At 34.3% G+C, this 12,962-nt stretch overlaps 1 protein-coding gene across 7 annotated transcripts; it reads right to left on the reverse strand.

The window, feature by feature from the left end:
- Window positions 1–573: 573 nt before the first annotated feature.
- Window positions 574–9,496, reverse strand: LOC131675027 (tyrosine-protein phosphatase non-receptor type 4). Of its 7 annotated transcripts, none has more exons than XM_058953833.1 (16): window positions 7,315–8,733; window positions 6,360–6,379; window positions 5,446–5,657; window positions 5,243–5,374; window positions 4,948–5,164; window positions 4,731–4,851; window positions 4,548–4,635; window positions 4,249–4,401; window positions 3,939–4,171; window positions 3,656–3,862; window positions 3,401–3,578; window positions 2,969–3,312; window positions 2,685–2,884; window positions 2,156–2,499; window positions 1,779–2,063; window positions 574–1,614 (listed from the first exon to the last, which is right to left on the reverse strand). In XM_058953833.1, the coding sequence occupies exons 3-16, from the start codon at window positions 5,593–5,595 to the stop codon at window positions 1,531–1,533; spliced, it is 2,736 nt and encodes a 911-aa protein (XP_058809816.1). In that variant the 5' UTR covers window positions 5,596–5,657; window positions 6,360–6,379; window positions 7,315–8,733; the 3' UTR covers window positions 574–1,530. The 7 variants fall into 7 exon arrangements, with proteins under 7 accessions (XP_058809816.1, XP_058809814.1, XP_058809817.1 ...); XM_058953831.1 differs by lacking the exon at window positions 6,360–6,379 and adding an exon at window positions 6,581–6,659; XM_058953834.1 differs by lacking the exons at window positions 6,360–6,379; window positions 7,315–8,733 and adding an exon at window positions 9,419–9,496.
- Between the last annotated feature and the right edge of the window lie 3,466 nt (window positions 9,497–12,962).

Here is a 12,962-nt window from a genome sequence, read left to right on the forward strand (position 1 = left end):
GCTCTTGAATTCATTAAATTTCAAGCTTACACATGCGCACATATGCGTATTCCTAAAGCTTAGATAAAAGTACAAGAGATCAATGTCATTTACTTAAGGAATTCATACAAAATAAAGCGAAAATATCATCAATATCATCAAGGTTCACACACGACTTTGTAATGCACCCTCGTTGGTCTTCTCTTGCACGAAACTTTAACTTACGATTCTTTTCTAGTTGAAAAACACATACTTACAGCATAGTTTAGGAAAACTTATGTCAATAATAAAGAACTACTGATTTTATTGATATTATCTAATCTATTAACTTTTGCAAAGTAACTATATATATAAGCGTATAGATTTCCTTAACCCGTAAAGGTCACTTTCACATTCAGCACGTATCAAATAAACAAAAAATTGATGGCATTAACTTTTTATCTGTCATTATAGACGCTACGAAAGAAATAGAGAACATTTGTTTACCAAAATTCATAATTGACATGTTTAATACAACTTATTCAACAAAGCTGTTGGCTTCAGGCGATATGATTACATTAAAGGGTTGATTTGAAAAAATTAGGAATATCTCGTAATATTTTATTCTTTTACATTTTTAATTGACCTCTTTCAATAAATATTTTTTACAAAAAAAACTATCTTTTGTACGAGCAATTTATTTTTTAGTAAATCATTATCCGCATTATTTTTATAATAATTATATAAGCTATTACGAAAAATACACAAGTGTATAAATTTACAAATGAGTTAAATACGAATTTACACATTAATCGAAATAAACACTTTGGAAACTAGTTTTTGTCTAATGTATGATGAGCTTTTGAAATAGCAGAAGACGCATTACAGCACTCATTATATCGGATAAATTTATACGAAAATACCGCATGTATGGGCTTACTAGTATGATGATCTTACTAGTTCAAACTCTTTTTAATTAATCGCGTATATACATCTTTAACGTATAAATATGACACTTACAGCCAAGATTTCTTGTTAAATATTTTTTATTAATCTTTCTATTTCAAAGGTAAAAATATTCTTCATTATATCACTCTTATAAACTCTAATCGAAACCAGTTGCATCATTTCTTGATTCTTGTCTTATTTAACACTATTCTGTATCAGAACAATAATTTGTTTGACGTGCTAAATACTATTAGTTTTTACAACTGATTATTTACTCTACGCATATCACGACAATAAATGAATGGTAATAATGTGAATGTCTTCTCTTGTAAAATAGTGAATAATCGTATTTACAAGAACTTACGTTCCTTTCAAATATTTTATCACGTATCACTTATGAGGATAAAATTTCTAAGGCTACTTGTAATATCTCAGCAGTTTTTAAAATATCCACAATAATTATAATGATCTATTACATATAAAATATGCAACAAGTATTATTGTCAAGACTTATAAAATCTATAAGCTGCCGTTTTATATGTATTTCATCCTCATTTGAATAGAAACATCAAACGAGAATCGTACAGCAACGTGAGGACGCTATATCACTTTTTAATCTTCATCTCATCTGCTGAACTCTGGGAGCGGCTTAACGATGCCTTCAGTGTATGCTTTGTGGACAGCTTCACAAACAAATCTATATTGACTCTGCAATGAGAAAACAGACACGATTATTGAAAGAATGACTGTATACAATATTTTGATTTGACAGTAAATCAAATAATTTAAACCAATGTAGTAAAAAGTAAAAAAATGAAAGATTATTTGATATTGAATGAGGCTGTAGTAAGGTATAGAATAAATATATTTACAGCATTTTGAATCATCATCGCTCGTTGGTCCCTCATCGAGCGAACGATATCTAAAGGATACACAGGCTGATTGGCTTCAATGAGACACAATGCCGTTTCCATGAGCACGAGTACACCGGTCCGACCAATTCCCGCTGAACAATGGACAACTGCGGGCTCCACACTTCCTGTACGAGCTGCTCTGACTTTTTCCGTGAATGTTGTGAATTGTCGCCAGTCACTTGGTACTCCGTGATCTGGCCATGCGCAATACTGCATGTGGCTTATATCTCTCTCCTCTCCAGTCTAAATAAACACAGTAAAACTTCACTCAATATCAACTGGCGTATGCAAGTGTTTATCTTAATTGAAATGACTCATAGCTTACTACCACTTACAATTGTATCTGTGAGCACGAATTCACGGAAAACAAAAGTATCCTTGATCGTCTCGGAGGTACATTGCAGCGTAAGGTTTCTAAGAGTAAGTGTTTCTTCCAGTCCAGGCCAATACTGATGACATTTGGTGCGTCCCCTTTCTATCAAAGTTGTCAGCATTACAACTAGCGTACTACCAGCTTCCAAAACCATTTCCCAAAAATCCGCAACCGTCGATGACAAAGGCCCTTGAGTGGCAATATAACGATTTATAATCCCTGAACCAGGAATTTCCATATTTACATAATTTGCATTTATGTAATCTCCATTTGTACAACCCATGAGTATGACTCGCGTAACATCATCTGAAATGAAATTTAGTCATTACATTCAGTCGTGACTACATATAAACAAGGTAACAATTAAAATAGTACATTACGATACAAGTGCGGAAAAGTCGATTCTTTTCTAGTAAATTTGAGAGACAAGAATCTACTTTTCCGCACTTTTATCGTAATGTGCTAAAACATAATATTCAGTCGTCACTTACACGGAGATATATCTCGGTATCTGTTTTTATTTTGATTCTCGGGCTTTTTTGATTCAAGAGACGAAAGCTCTGGATTTTTTCTATACAATTGCTCGTATTGAGCAATTAAAGCTCCACTCGCTAAACCATCCGCTAACAGTAACATAGATTGTGCAAGAGCATCTGAACCGACCGCAGTGTGAGGTACATCCGGCACATACCTTTGGAAAAAATGAAATTCAGCTTATGTAAGTTTTTTTGAAATAACTTGACGTTTTAATCTGCAATGGAAAGCAGCGATATACCTGTAAGGTGGTTCTTCCTCTAACGGTTCATCTGTGCCTGTTAAAGCATTATACAAAGCGTTAGGTCTCACAGTCAACGTAAGCTCGCCAGCACCTGTGTCTCTTGATTGTCGAATTAAATTAACTACGTGCTCGTGTAACATGCCGTTAACATCAATCCCGTTAATGTAAACCACTTGGTCACCTTCGTTCAGTTTCGGATAACAACGATCAGCAGGTGTATTTGGCGCGACTCGAGAAACCAATATTGGCATATCAAGGTCTAAGCCTCCTTTAACGTTAAATCCGAAGCGACCTTGGTCATCCGGCGTTATCCTTATTGACACCAAACCGTCATCAGACGCCTAAAATAATCAAGCATTATTATTTTGAAATGGGATGAAGATACCGCATACACATGACGGTGCATAAAATAATTATTGAAAAATATACTTGTGGAGTAGTCGAACCGGTTTGCTCATTATAGTCAGGTACATCGTAAATGTTTCTTTCCAAAGTACTATCCTCGTCGGCATAACTTATGGCTCGAGAACCTAATCTAGGTGAAAATGCGCTTCCTGAATTATGAGAATGCGTTCCTTCCTCTCTGTGTGCTAGGAATCCACCCTCGCTGCAATGAAGAAAAGGCAAACATATTAGTTACGGGGTCCTTACGAAAAGTGTAAATTTTATAATCTTCGAACGTACTCATCACTTTGATTTCCCTCACCCCACGCTTGACGAGGTTCGCGTGATCCAAGCGATTGTACTTTATTATCGTATGATCTATTGGATCGACTGGGCGGTAAAATTTTTCCTTTATCTTCAGAACCAGGCAAGATTGCATGAAGTAACTTTTTCTCATCAGAAATGGGCAACGGCAAAATTCCGTGGATTAATTTTTTACTCGGTGATCTGTCGATGATTGATAGATAACGTTAACTAAATTGGGAAAAATCCATGCTTCCATGAGTCAATTTGTCAACTTTACCTAATGAAAGTCCTTTCCACCCGAGCTCGATGTTTGCCATCCTCAACAGATTGGAATTCAGTACGACCCGAGTACGTAAATCTGCTGCTAAGTGCCAGCGGAAAACGACGGGGTCGTAACTTGGGACTATGTAACCTAAAGAAAGTGTGATGCTCTACGCATGATTTCCACAAATTTTTCGAGCTGCGATAAGTTTGCATATTGAAACCCAATAAAGTATCATAGTTTTCCGACTAAAACATTTTTTTTTTTAAATGTGAACGTTCGTATAGGATATAAAATAATTAAATGTAAATAAATTCAACTCTACCTGCTCTCGTCTTAATTGAATAAAAAACTGTTTTCTTTTGAACGAAATCTTGATGATCTTTGACCAAGAAAAAACATTGATTCTAATGTTGTTTTCAAAGACTACTAATCCTGTGGACGTAACGCCTAATTGAATTTCTTTATTCACAGAATCCTATGAACAACAGACATTGCATTGTAAACAATCAAATTATATAATTTGTAACCAGCTGTTTTGAAACTGCATTGGTCGAACATGAAACGCATTCAATAAGTTATAAATAAAAATGATAAACAATACAAGCATTGTACAGAACATACCCTTGCCTTATGTAATTCCACGCCGTACATGTCAAGTCGTTTAGCATGATCAAGAAAGTTGAATTCTGCATCGGATGGTAATTGACCTCTGAAAAGTGAATGAGAATGTAGAATTTTATGAGAAATTGAGTAATTATTAATATAATTTAATTGGTTGATAGAAAGAAAGAAAACGACATGTACTTGTGTAATTTATGTAACTCAGAAATTTTCTTCTCCATTTCTTCCGTTTGTCCGGGTATTAATTGTAAACGAGACAAGTAGCCAGCTGCATGTTCTTCGGAATTGTAGTCACCAAGTTCCGCTGAAATGCACAAGAATATCAATTAATTGAAACACGTAAAGCTTTTCTTTGAAATGTTATTAATGGTTGATGGCTTTTAATTACAAGTATATTTACATTGGACAGTGTAGCTGGCAATGAGACAAGCAGTACTTGGAGGCAATTGTAGTTTTCCTTGTAAAATATCTTTTCGTATTTGCAAGTAGAACTGGTACCTTGTGTATTCTTCTTGTAATTTACTCGGATCTGACACATAGAACTTGACCCTGAAAAAGAACTGACCTCCTTTGCTTCTTATTTGCTTTTTAACCAGTTTCGAGGGATCGAGCCATCTCTGTGAGGAGTAAAAGCAACGCATTAAACTTGAATTGAACAGGTGTATCGACGACGAATAACATTGGATTAACTTTACCATAACATCGGGACTAGAGCAGCTTGTTAAACCTGAAGTGTTTTCGGCATATTGGAGACCAAAATAGTCTTTCTCGACGAGTTCTAGATGTTGAAAGACCAAGTCCAAGAGCGCCTGACCTTTAGACCGCTTCTGCAAGTCGAAGATGATAATGATGAATTAACCATAGAACAGAGAAAAGAGAAAGGAAATTTTTAACTTACTTCAAGCTGAAATGTGTGCTGCGTATCGTCCAAAAAGACGACAGTGGCTGCAAGGGTTTTGAGCCTACGATCACGCGCCAGTTCTGCACCGCGAACGTGGTAGCTCCCACTGGAGCCACTCAGCGCACGACGAGAAACACTTTCAATCATCTCCAGAAGTCGAAGCCGCGTTAACCACCTTCGCCGCACCACCTCATCGATACTCTGATTACCTACGCATCCAATTAACGTATCCTTTTTACTATTTCAATATCAACCATTTTCTTACAACTACTGTCACATTGACGAAATTTCCTTTCGCTCAATGTTATCAATTTCTTAAAAGCTCATGTATTCGCTAATAAATTATGCTTTGAAGTAATTTTTCCCAAAGTAGCGTGATACTGTTTAAATACTGACAATAATAAATATTTTATCACATTGTATTACTTTTTGTTTTATTTCTGTCAATAAAATACCATATTAGCAATCATGCAATATTTTTAATTTGAATTCAAATCTACCACTTCTAAAATACTACTGTTTTCTGGTACAAATTTGTTATCATCAAGATATCATTATCTGATAAAAACATGTTGATAAATATAGCATTGTCTAAGAATAAAAATTTTGTCCACACTTTTTATAACTATAAGAAAAAAATATGAAAAAAATAGCAAGAAAATCATTGCATTCAAAATTAATAAATATCAAGCAATACTCTACTTTTTATCATGGTTGCTTTCTATCATACTTGCAATAAATTATAACATGTGCAATGTCTAATTTGCTCTGCACCTACCACCACTGATTAAGCATGTCAATAAGATTATTATATTTTAAATATAAATTGTTCTCTCAATATTGCTCAGACAAGAAACTTTCCTAATCCGATATTTGCTAAGTTAAAATAATTTTTAATGTATCAAACATACCAAATCATTAGGAATGTTAGCTGTTAAAAACATAAACAATAATTGCATTGTGACAAAAGTAGATTTAATATTTTTAAAGACTTAAACTAAAATCTAAGATTAGCACAATGCCTGGTGTTATATGCTGAACAAGTCAATGAATTAGATATAGACTAGTATAGACAATTATAGCAATAAATTAAAAAAAAATATCAGGCAGAGACTTGAGTAATTTTAATTACATTCTAGAGTTGTCATAGTCTTGATTTATTGGGTCTGTAGGGGTCACTGATCCAGTTTGTTATATAATCCATTCCGCAGCTACCCAATAGAATGATGTAGAAGTAATATAGAGCATGAGATTCTCAAAATAGTTTTAACAAAATGGAGGGAACTTTTCAGCAACTGATATGGATATGTAAAACGCATATGTTACTTGAATTTAAAGTTAATACCCAGAAACAACTAACCAAACATTTTGGTAACTAAAATTATATATCTAAAAGTATACTTTTATGTCAACGTAAGAGCCGATTAACAATTTAATAATCATGAAAATGTCTATAAAGGTAGAAACCATAGAATCAAGCTATTGAAAAATGTCACTTTTGTTATGAAGAAGTGAATAGTTATAAATATTCAGATATATTTTATTAGTAATACAGTAATTATATGTGTTACTTTTAGAGATTGAAGAAGCTAGTATCCATGTTTTATAAAAGAGTTTATTTTTGTTTAACTTCAAATTTATAACCTTAATTGATCAATATTACTTTTAGAAACTTAAAATTACTAAATTACTAAAATTACTATGCATAATTAATCTTAACAATAAAACTGTAGTGTATACTATTGAGGTTCATAAAAGACATTATTTGTAGTAGATTCTTTGCATAAAGTGAATCAAAGAATTCAATACATTCAATGGTTAATTACTTGATATTTTATAATTTAAAGAACTCATTTGATGACTCACATTCATGATACGTTGCAACAAAGAAACAGCAACCTTGATCAGACAGAAAAAATCAAACACAGTCAGACAGATGCACCTGTTATGCACTCTTTACACTGGCGGTAATATCTTTATGTTCCGACTTTGATATTTTCAGATGGATACGGCTCACTGAAATAGCGACTTTCTTTTGATAATTAAACACAATGAAGTATAATTGACGACAATTGATGTTTAAAGCTGTAAGAGCTCTATATCGTCCGCTATCTACTCGACACTGCGCTACGTTTTTTCGTTTTCAGTTCAATACCGGTTGTTCACGTATATTCCCAAAGTCTTGCAGCAGACTCGTAGACGACGGGTGAAGTTGAAAGTGTTAGATGGCTGTGGTCTATCGTTTCCGTACATGCATGCGTCACCCGGGTTTGTTGGCGATTCCATAAAGTGGGGATAAAGAAACTAGGGAGACCTCTGGTCTTCACTGCCACTGCTTCAACTTTGATGCCACGTAAATCGAATTTTTTCTGTCCCTCTTTTGGAATCAAGTATTACTGCTCATTTCTAAGGTTTCTTGAGCGCCGAATAAGAGTAGGAACGTAGTAAATAGCGTGCTTGTTTACGACCACAAAAGGATCAAGTAGAGCAAAATTTTAGAGGTTAGGAGACGCGCGAATATTCTGTGAAGGCGTAAAACCGACTGGATGCTCATTCAGTAAGCTTTTCTCATACGAAAAAATGTGAGTATTCTGAGTCGGGATTGGCAGTCAGGTCCAATAATTTCATCTCGTTTGCTCTCGCCTATTCTCATGCAGAAGCTGAGAATATACAGCCTCTTCCCCGTGCAAATATCTGACGCAGTAGGAGAGCTAGGAGAGTCGCGCGCAAGACGAACAAGGCACGCGGGGCAGGCAACTTATTTGCTTTGCTTGATAGCACGATTGCTCACGTTTGGTTGACGATGCGTTCGCAACGGCCACTTTATACCACTTGTCGGATTCTCAAACAGTTCGTAGCTGACCATGAGTATTTAGGCGTGAAACCAGTGCGGCTCGAACGAAACTAACAGTTGTTGATCAATCCTCTGCTGCCCCTCCTTGGGCGCACTTTTTTTGTTACTTTCTCCTTCGTTCTCAATGAAAGCAGTAAACTACGATGATAGCGTCGCTGGGGGGACACATATAGAGGCAGACACGCCGCACAGGCACAAACCGAACAAGCAACTGCGCGCACCCTACTGTGTGCATAATTTATAACGTGCGTGTCATGTCAAGGGAGGGTTTAGTCTGCGCGCACTCTCATTTTCTTTGTCGCGTGCGCTGTTTATTAGCTTTTTAGGGCAGAAAATCGATCAACGGCGCACACGGCTTTAATTATTCATCTATCATATGATAAAATAACTATATTTGTTGAGGAAATATTTGAAAAATAGAAAAATAGAACTCGAAATCACTTACATGGAAAATCATTAAATTTCATTTACCGGCTAATGGGGTCCTAAATTGTTTCCGAATCGATACAGTCAGCCTCAAATTGGAAAAATCCTTGGACGACGATGGCTCGTACATTGCTCACTAAGAAACTACGTCACCCGCGAATCTTGTATGAAAGTGGGTGTGCGGTTTTTTCGAGTGATCATCACCGTGTATGCACTTCTTGCGCGAAGGTGGACTTTGAGAAAGAAAAAAAAAAGCAATGATGTCATGAACTGAAAATCTGCTATCGGCCGATCGATGCTTCTGTTTCCATTGGTTTTTATACGTAAGCCCGGTAGTGCCATCGTGTGACCAAGTGGGTTGCTAACCAAAAGTTGCTGTGTTTCGACGCAACACCCACTATGTCACATGAGTAAACATCGCTCTTTTTGTAAAGAAAGCAGTCAACAAAAGAACAGAAGACAAATAACATAACCTCTGTATTAAAAATATTTTTTTTATCATTGGATTGTTCTGTATTTTTTTCAAGATTATTTTCTGATAATTTGCTGTCATGGCAAATCCAAAACAATGAGGAGCGATTGGAAAATATTTTTATCAAAGATATACTTTTTCATAAATAGTTTTATTGCTACAAAAATTTGATGAAAGAAATATCCTTGACACAACTCAAGAAAATTTATAAAACGTACGCTTGACGATGAAGTATCTAGAAGAAAATTTGGAAGAAATGAGCAGTGTTATTATCTAGGATAAGAGAAAAAGAGACGCAACTACGTAAAGATCACCAAGTCTGCTCGACAGAATAACCTTTACTTAGCACATATCAGACCCCCCTAGCGAGTGCCGCTGGAAGCGTAGCGGGCAGCGGTAGCGTCGGTAGCGAGCTAATTTAACTTGCTGCTTAATTTTATATTCAGAGATTAATCAATCAATTACCGCAATATTACCATCATGTATTTTTCAAAGCAATATGCACTGGATAGCGGTACTACTGATGATCAAAACATAACAAGTAATTTTCGGATCAAACTAAACGCCAATATAAGCTATAACGAGTCCCCTTAGGGACAAGCAACATAAATACCACCTTCAATTATGTAAAAGTGATGCAGAAACGGTAGTCGAAGTTCTAATGTTTTTAACTCGTAATTTGGAACTTTTGGGATCAATCTTTAAATGATACATGTTTTATTATCATTTTCATTGTTTTACTTTTACGAAGTTATCGTTTTCATTTTATGAATTTAATAACAGAAGCTAGCTTAACAGTACTGTATTTCGAAATTCTTAAAAATAATAAACAAGACGACCTCAAAAAATTAAATTGAATTTAACTTTTTGTCAAAATGCGAAGTTTTTTAAAAGATAAGATGTTCGTAATTTTGTATGACGGTGAATTTTTTAATATTATATTTTATTTTGTTTCCTACGAACTTATATAAGCCAAGTACAGGATCGGGCGTAGTTGTAATTTATTAAAAGGTATATTCACGTAAAAAATCAAGTGAAACATACATGCAGTATCTTTTCTTTCTTAATAATTAACTTAAAAATCTCATTTTGTCTTATCATCCATATTTTTGCAATGAGTCAGTCCTTCGTTGTTTATATTTTTAACAAATAAATACTTTGCTTATTTGTAAGACTACTCTTATTGTTAAGACTTACGTTAAGTTAACTATTGTTAACTTAACTTATTGTTAAGTCTTAAGTATTAACTTACGTTAACTTAACTTATTGTTAAGTCTTAAGACTTACTCTATTGTACCTAGAGTACTCTCCTGATATTAACGATTTTAATCGAATCAAGGATCCATGTGCATCGTACCGTCAGAAATAATTTAAATAAAAAATCCATAACTTTGTAATCTTGTAGTGGCTGAGCGAGATAAAGCTTAGGTTTTCTTTTGCTAACGATTGTAGATTCAATTTCTTACACAATTTTTGTGTGTGATAATAATATTAATTATATGAATCTGGGTTATTTGAAAACAGGAAAGTTATAATTTTTTAAAAGCAAAATAAGACAATAAAATAGTTAAAAATTATTAATGAAATATTCGTGCATTGACATATGAAACGTGGTAAATATTTACAATGAAACAAATACATTACGATCTTTTGAAGTTGAACATAAATATTTTTTCTTCTTAATTTATTTATTCAGTCTTATCAAGAAATATATATCTATAGACATCATGTAAGCTAAGCATAATTAGCTGAGTTTTTTATTAATTCTTTATTTTTTTTTATCTCTTGATAGTTACTGTCGTCTAAACTATAGCGTGGACTCTCACTTCTGTACTTTTGTGCTTTTCGTCCAAGTTCACGTTATCAGAAGTTGAAGTATTTGAAAGTTTTGCTAGTTCTCTTTTTTCTCTTGCATGTTCTTGCTAAATGTAATTATTGTTATCCAATTGCTTATAAGTTAAAAATATTCGAGTTCTAAATCAAAAGTTATTATTCCGTTTATATTCTTCACATCCAAAATGAGATAGAAATGTGAGATTATCTACTCCGTCAGCGATGTCAAAAATGGTTTTTGAATTGATATTTTTTTATGTACTTTTTTAAACCTTTCCAGTTATGAAATCAAATTAAACAACTTTATTGGTGGATTGAACAAATCACCTTAATTTCTCATTTCAATAAACTTATAACTTTCGGACACTTTTTCATCATTTGCACTGTATGTAAGCGCCGAAAAGTAATAGCACGATCAATCTTCCCGCAATCTTTCTTTGTCTCGTACTACATTATCAAATTATTTGTCGTCAATTATCTTTCAACCGCTCTTTTTCACTAATAATGTGTTTACATATTTTATCTTCGTATATATTTATTTGATAACGCTTTCAATTATAATTAAAATTTCACGATCCATCAAGCAAAGCTCAATAATTTTTTATCTCAACAATTTCTGACGATACATATGTCAAAGCTTGATTCGATTACAATCGTTTATCTCAGGAGAGTACTCTAGGACGCACACAAATAGGCGAAGTATGTACTTATTTGTTAAAAATACATACATACAACGATGCACCAGCGCATTGAAAAAATTGATACTAGTAAAGCAAGAGAATGTTTTTCTTTTCATATATTTTTAAGAATACATCTCATCTTTCATTGGTGTATCTCAAGTATAAAAAGAATTGAATGTTGAAAATTGAAATAGTAAGGTTTTTTTATGGACGATAAGACAAAATGAGATTTTCAAGTTAATTATTAAAAAAGAAAAGATACTGCATATATGTCTAACTTGATTTTTTATGTAAATATATGTATGACAGTCAAGTCTCGATCGGTGTCGCCATCTGCAGGCCAGGGTCGTTAACGCCCGGCGCCCGGCGGCCCCGGCGCAGAAGCACTAAGCAGCGCCTCCGTTTCGAATTAGCCGGCTTGGACTTAGGGTTTAGGAGATAGAGGCTTAGGGAAGTGAGTGGAGAACGATCCTCTCTCCTTAATCTTCACTAAGCAGCTCAGGTAGCATGATTTGCGGTCCTGGAGCGTATTTAAGGATGTTCATCATCGCCTTGCATCACCAACCAGTTCCAGCCGAGCCGCTGCCAGTCAACACCTTCACGTTACGCTCGTGTACGCGCCAACCGCTCTATTTAAGCCGGATCGTCCTGCTTGTGGCGCCCACGGGTTTGGACGTTTCGTGCCGATAATCACCTGTATTCTACTAGTTACGCGATTAAAGTTAGCAGTTGATTTTAAACTTGGTGTGACTTGGCGCGCCACCCCTCCTTCCGCTTCCTTTCGATCCTATACTGGGCTAATACAAGTTCGTATAGAAAACAAGATACAACAAAATAAAAAATTTATATAATTATACAATATTACGGACATCTTATCTTGAAAATAACTTCATATTGTAACAAAAAGTTAATTATAAATTAATTTTTTAAGGTCGTCTTGCTTATTATGTTTTTAAGAATTTTGAAGTGCAATACCGCTAAGGGGGCTTCTATTATTAAATTAATAACATAAAAAAGTAATCTTTATCTAGTAGCTATTTATAAAATTGTACCGTAAAATAATAATTTCCTAAAAGTAAAACAATAAAAATAAAAAAAAAAATGTATCGTCTCGATTCATTTCCGCAATTTCCATATTACGATACAAAATCGTAGGCTACCACCTCCAAATCGCCTCAATAAAATGAAGATAGTATTTAAGTTACTTGCCTCTATAAGAGCTCGTGTTATAGCTTATGTTGGTACTTAG

Source organism: Phymastichus coffea, unplaced genomic scaffold, assembly GCF_024137745.1.
Source record: "Phymastichus coffea isolate CEN01 unplaced genomic scaffold, Cenicafe_Pcof_1.1 PCOF00014, whole genome shotgun sequence".
Classification (NCBI taxonomy): Eukaryota; Metazoa; Arthropoda; class Insecta; order Hymenoptera; family Eulophidae; genus Phymastichus; species Phymastichus coffea.

Bases quoted from the DNA above. Each gene is read 5' to 3' on its own strand.
- LOC131675027 (XM_058953829.1), bottom strand. From the start codon at position 8,858: ATGTACGAGCCATCGTCGTCCAAGGATTTTTCCAATTTGAGGCTGACT. The intron at 2,885-2,968 runs GTATATCGCTGC...TTTTTTCCAAAG, and splicing joins GAGGAAGAACCACCTTACAG to GTATGTGCCGGATGTACCTC. The intron at 2,500-2,684 runs GTAAGTGACGAC...ATTTCATTTCAG, and splicing joins ATACCGAGATATATCTCCGT to ATGATGTTACGCGAGTCATA.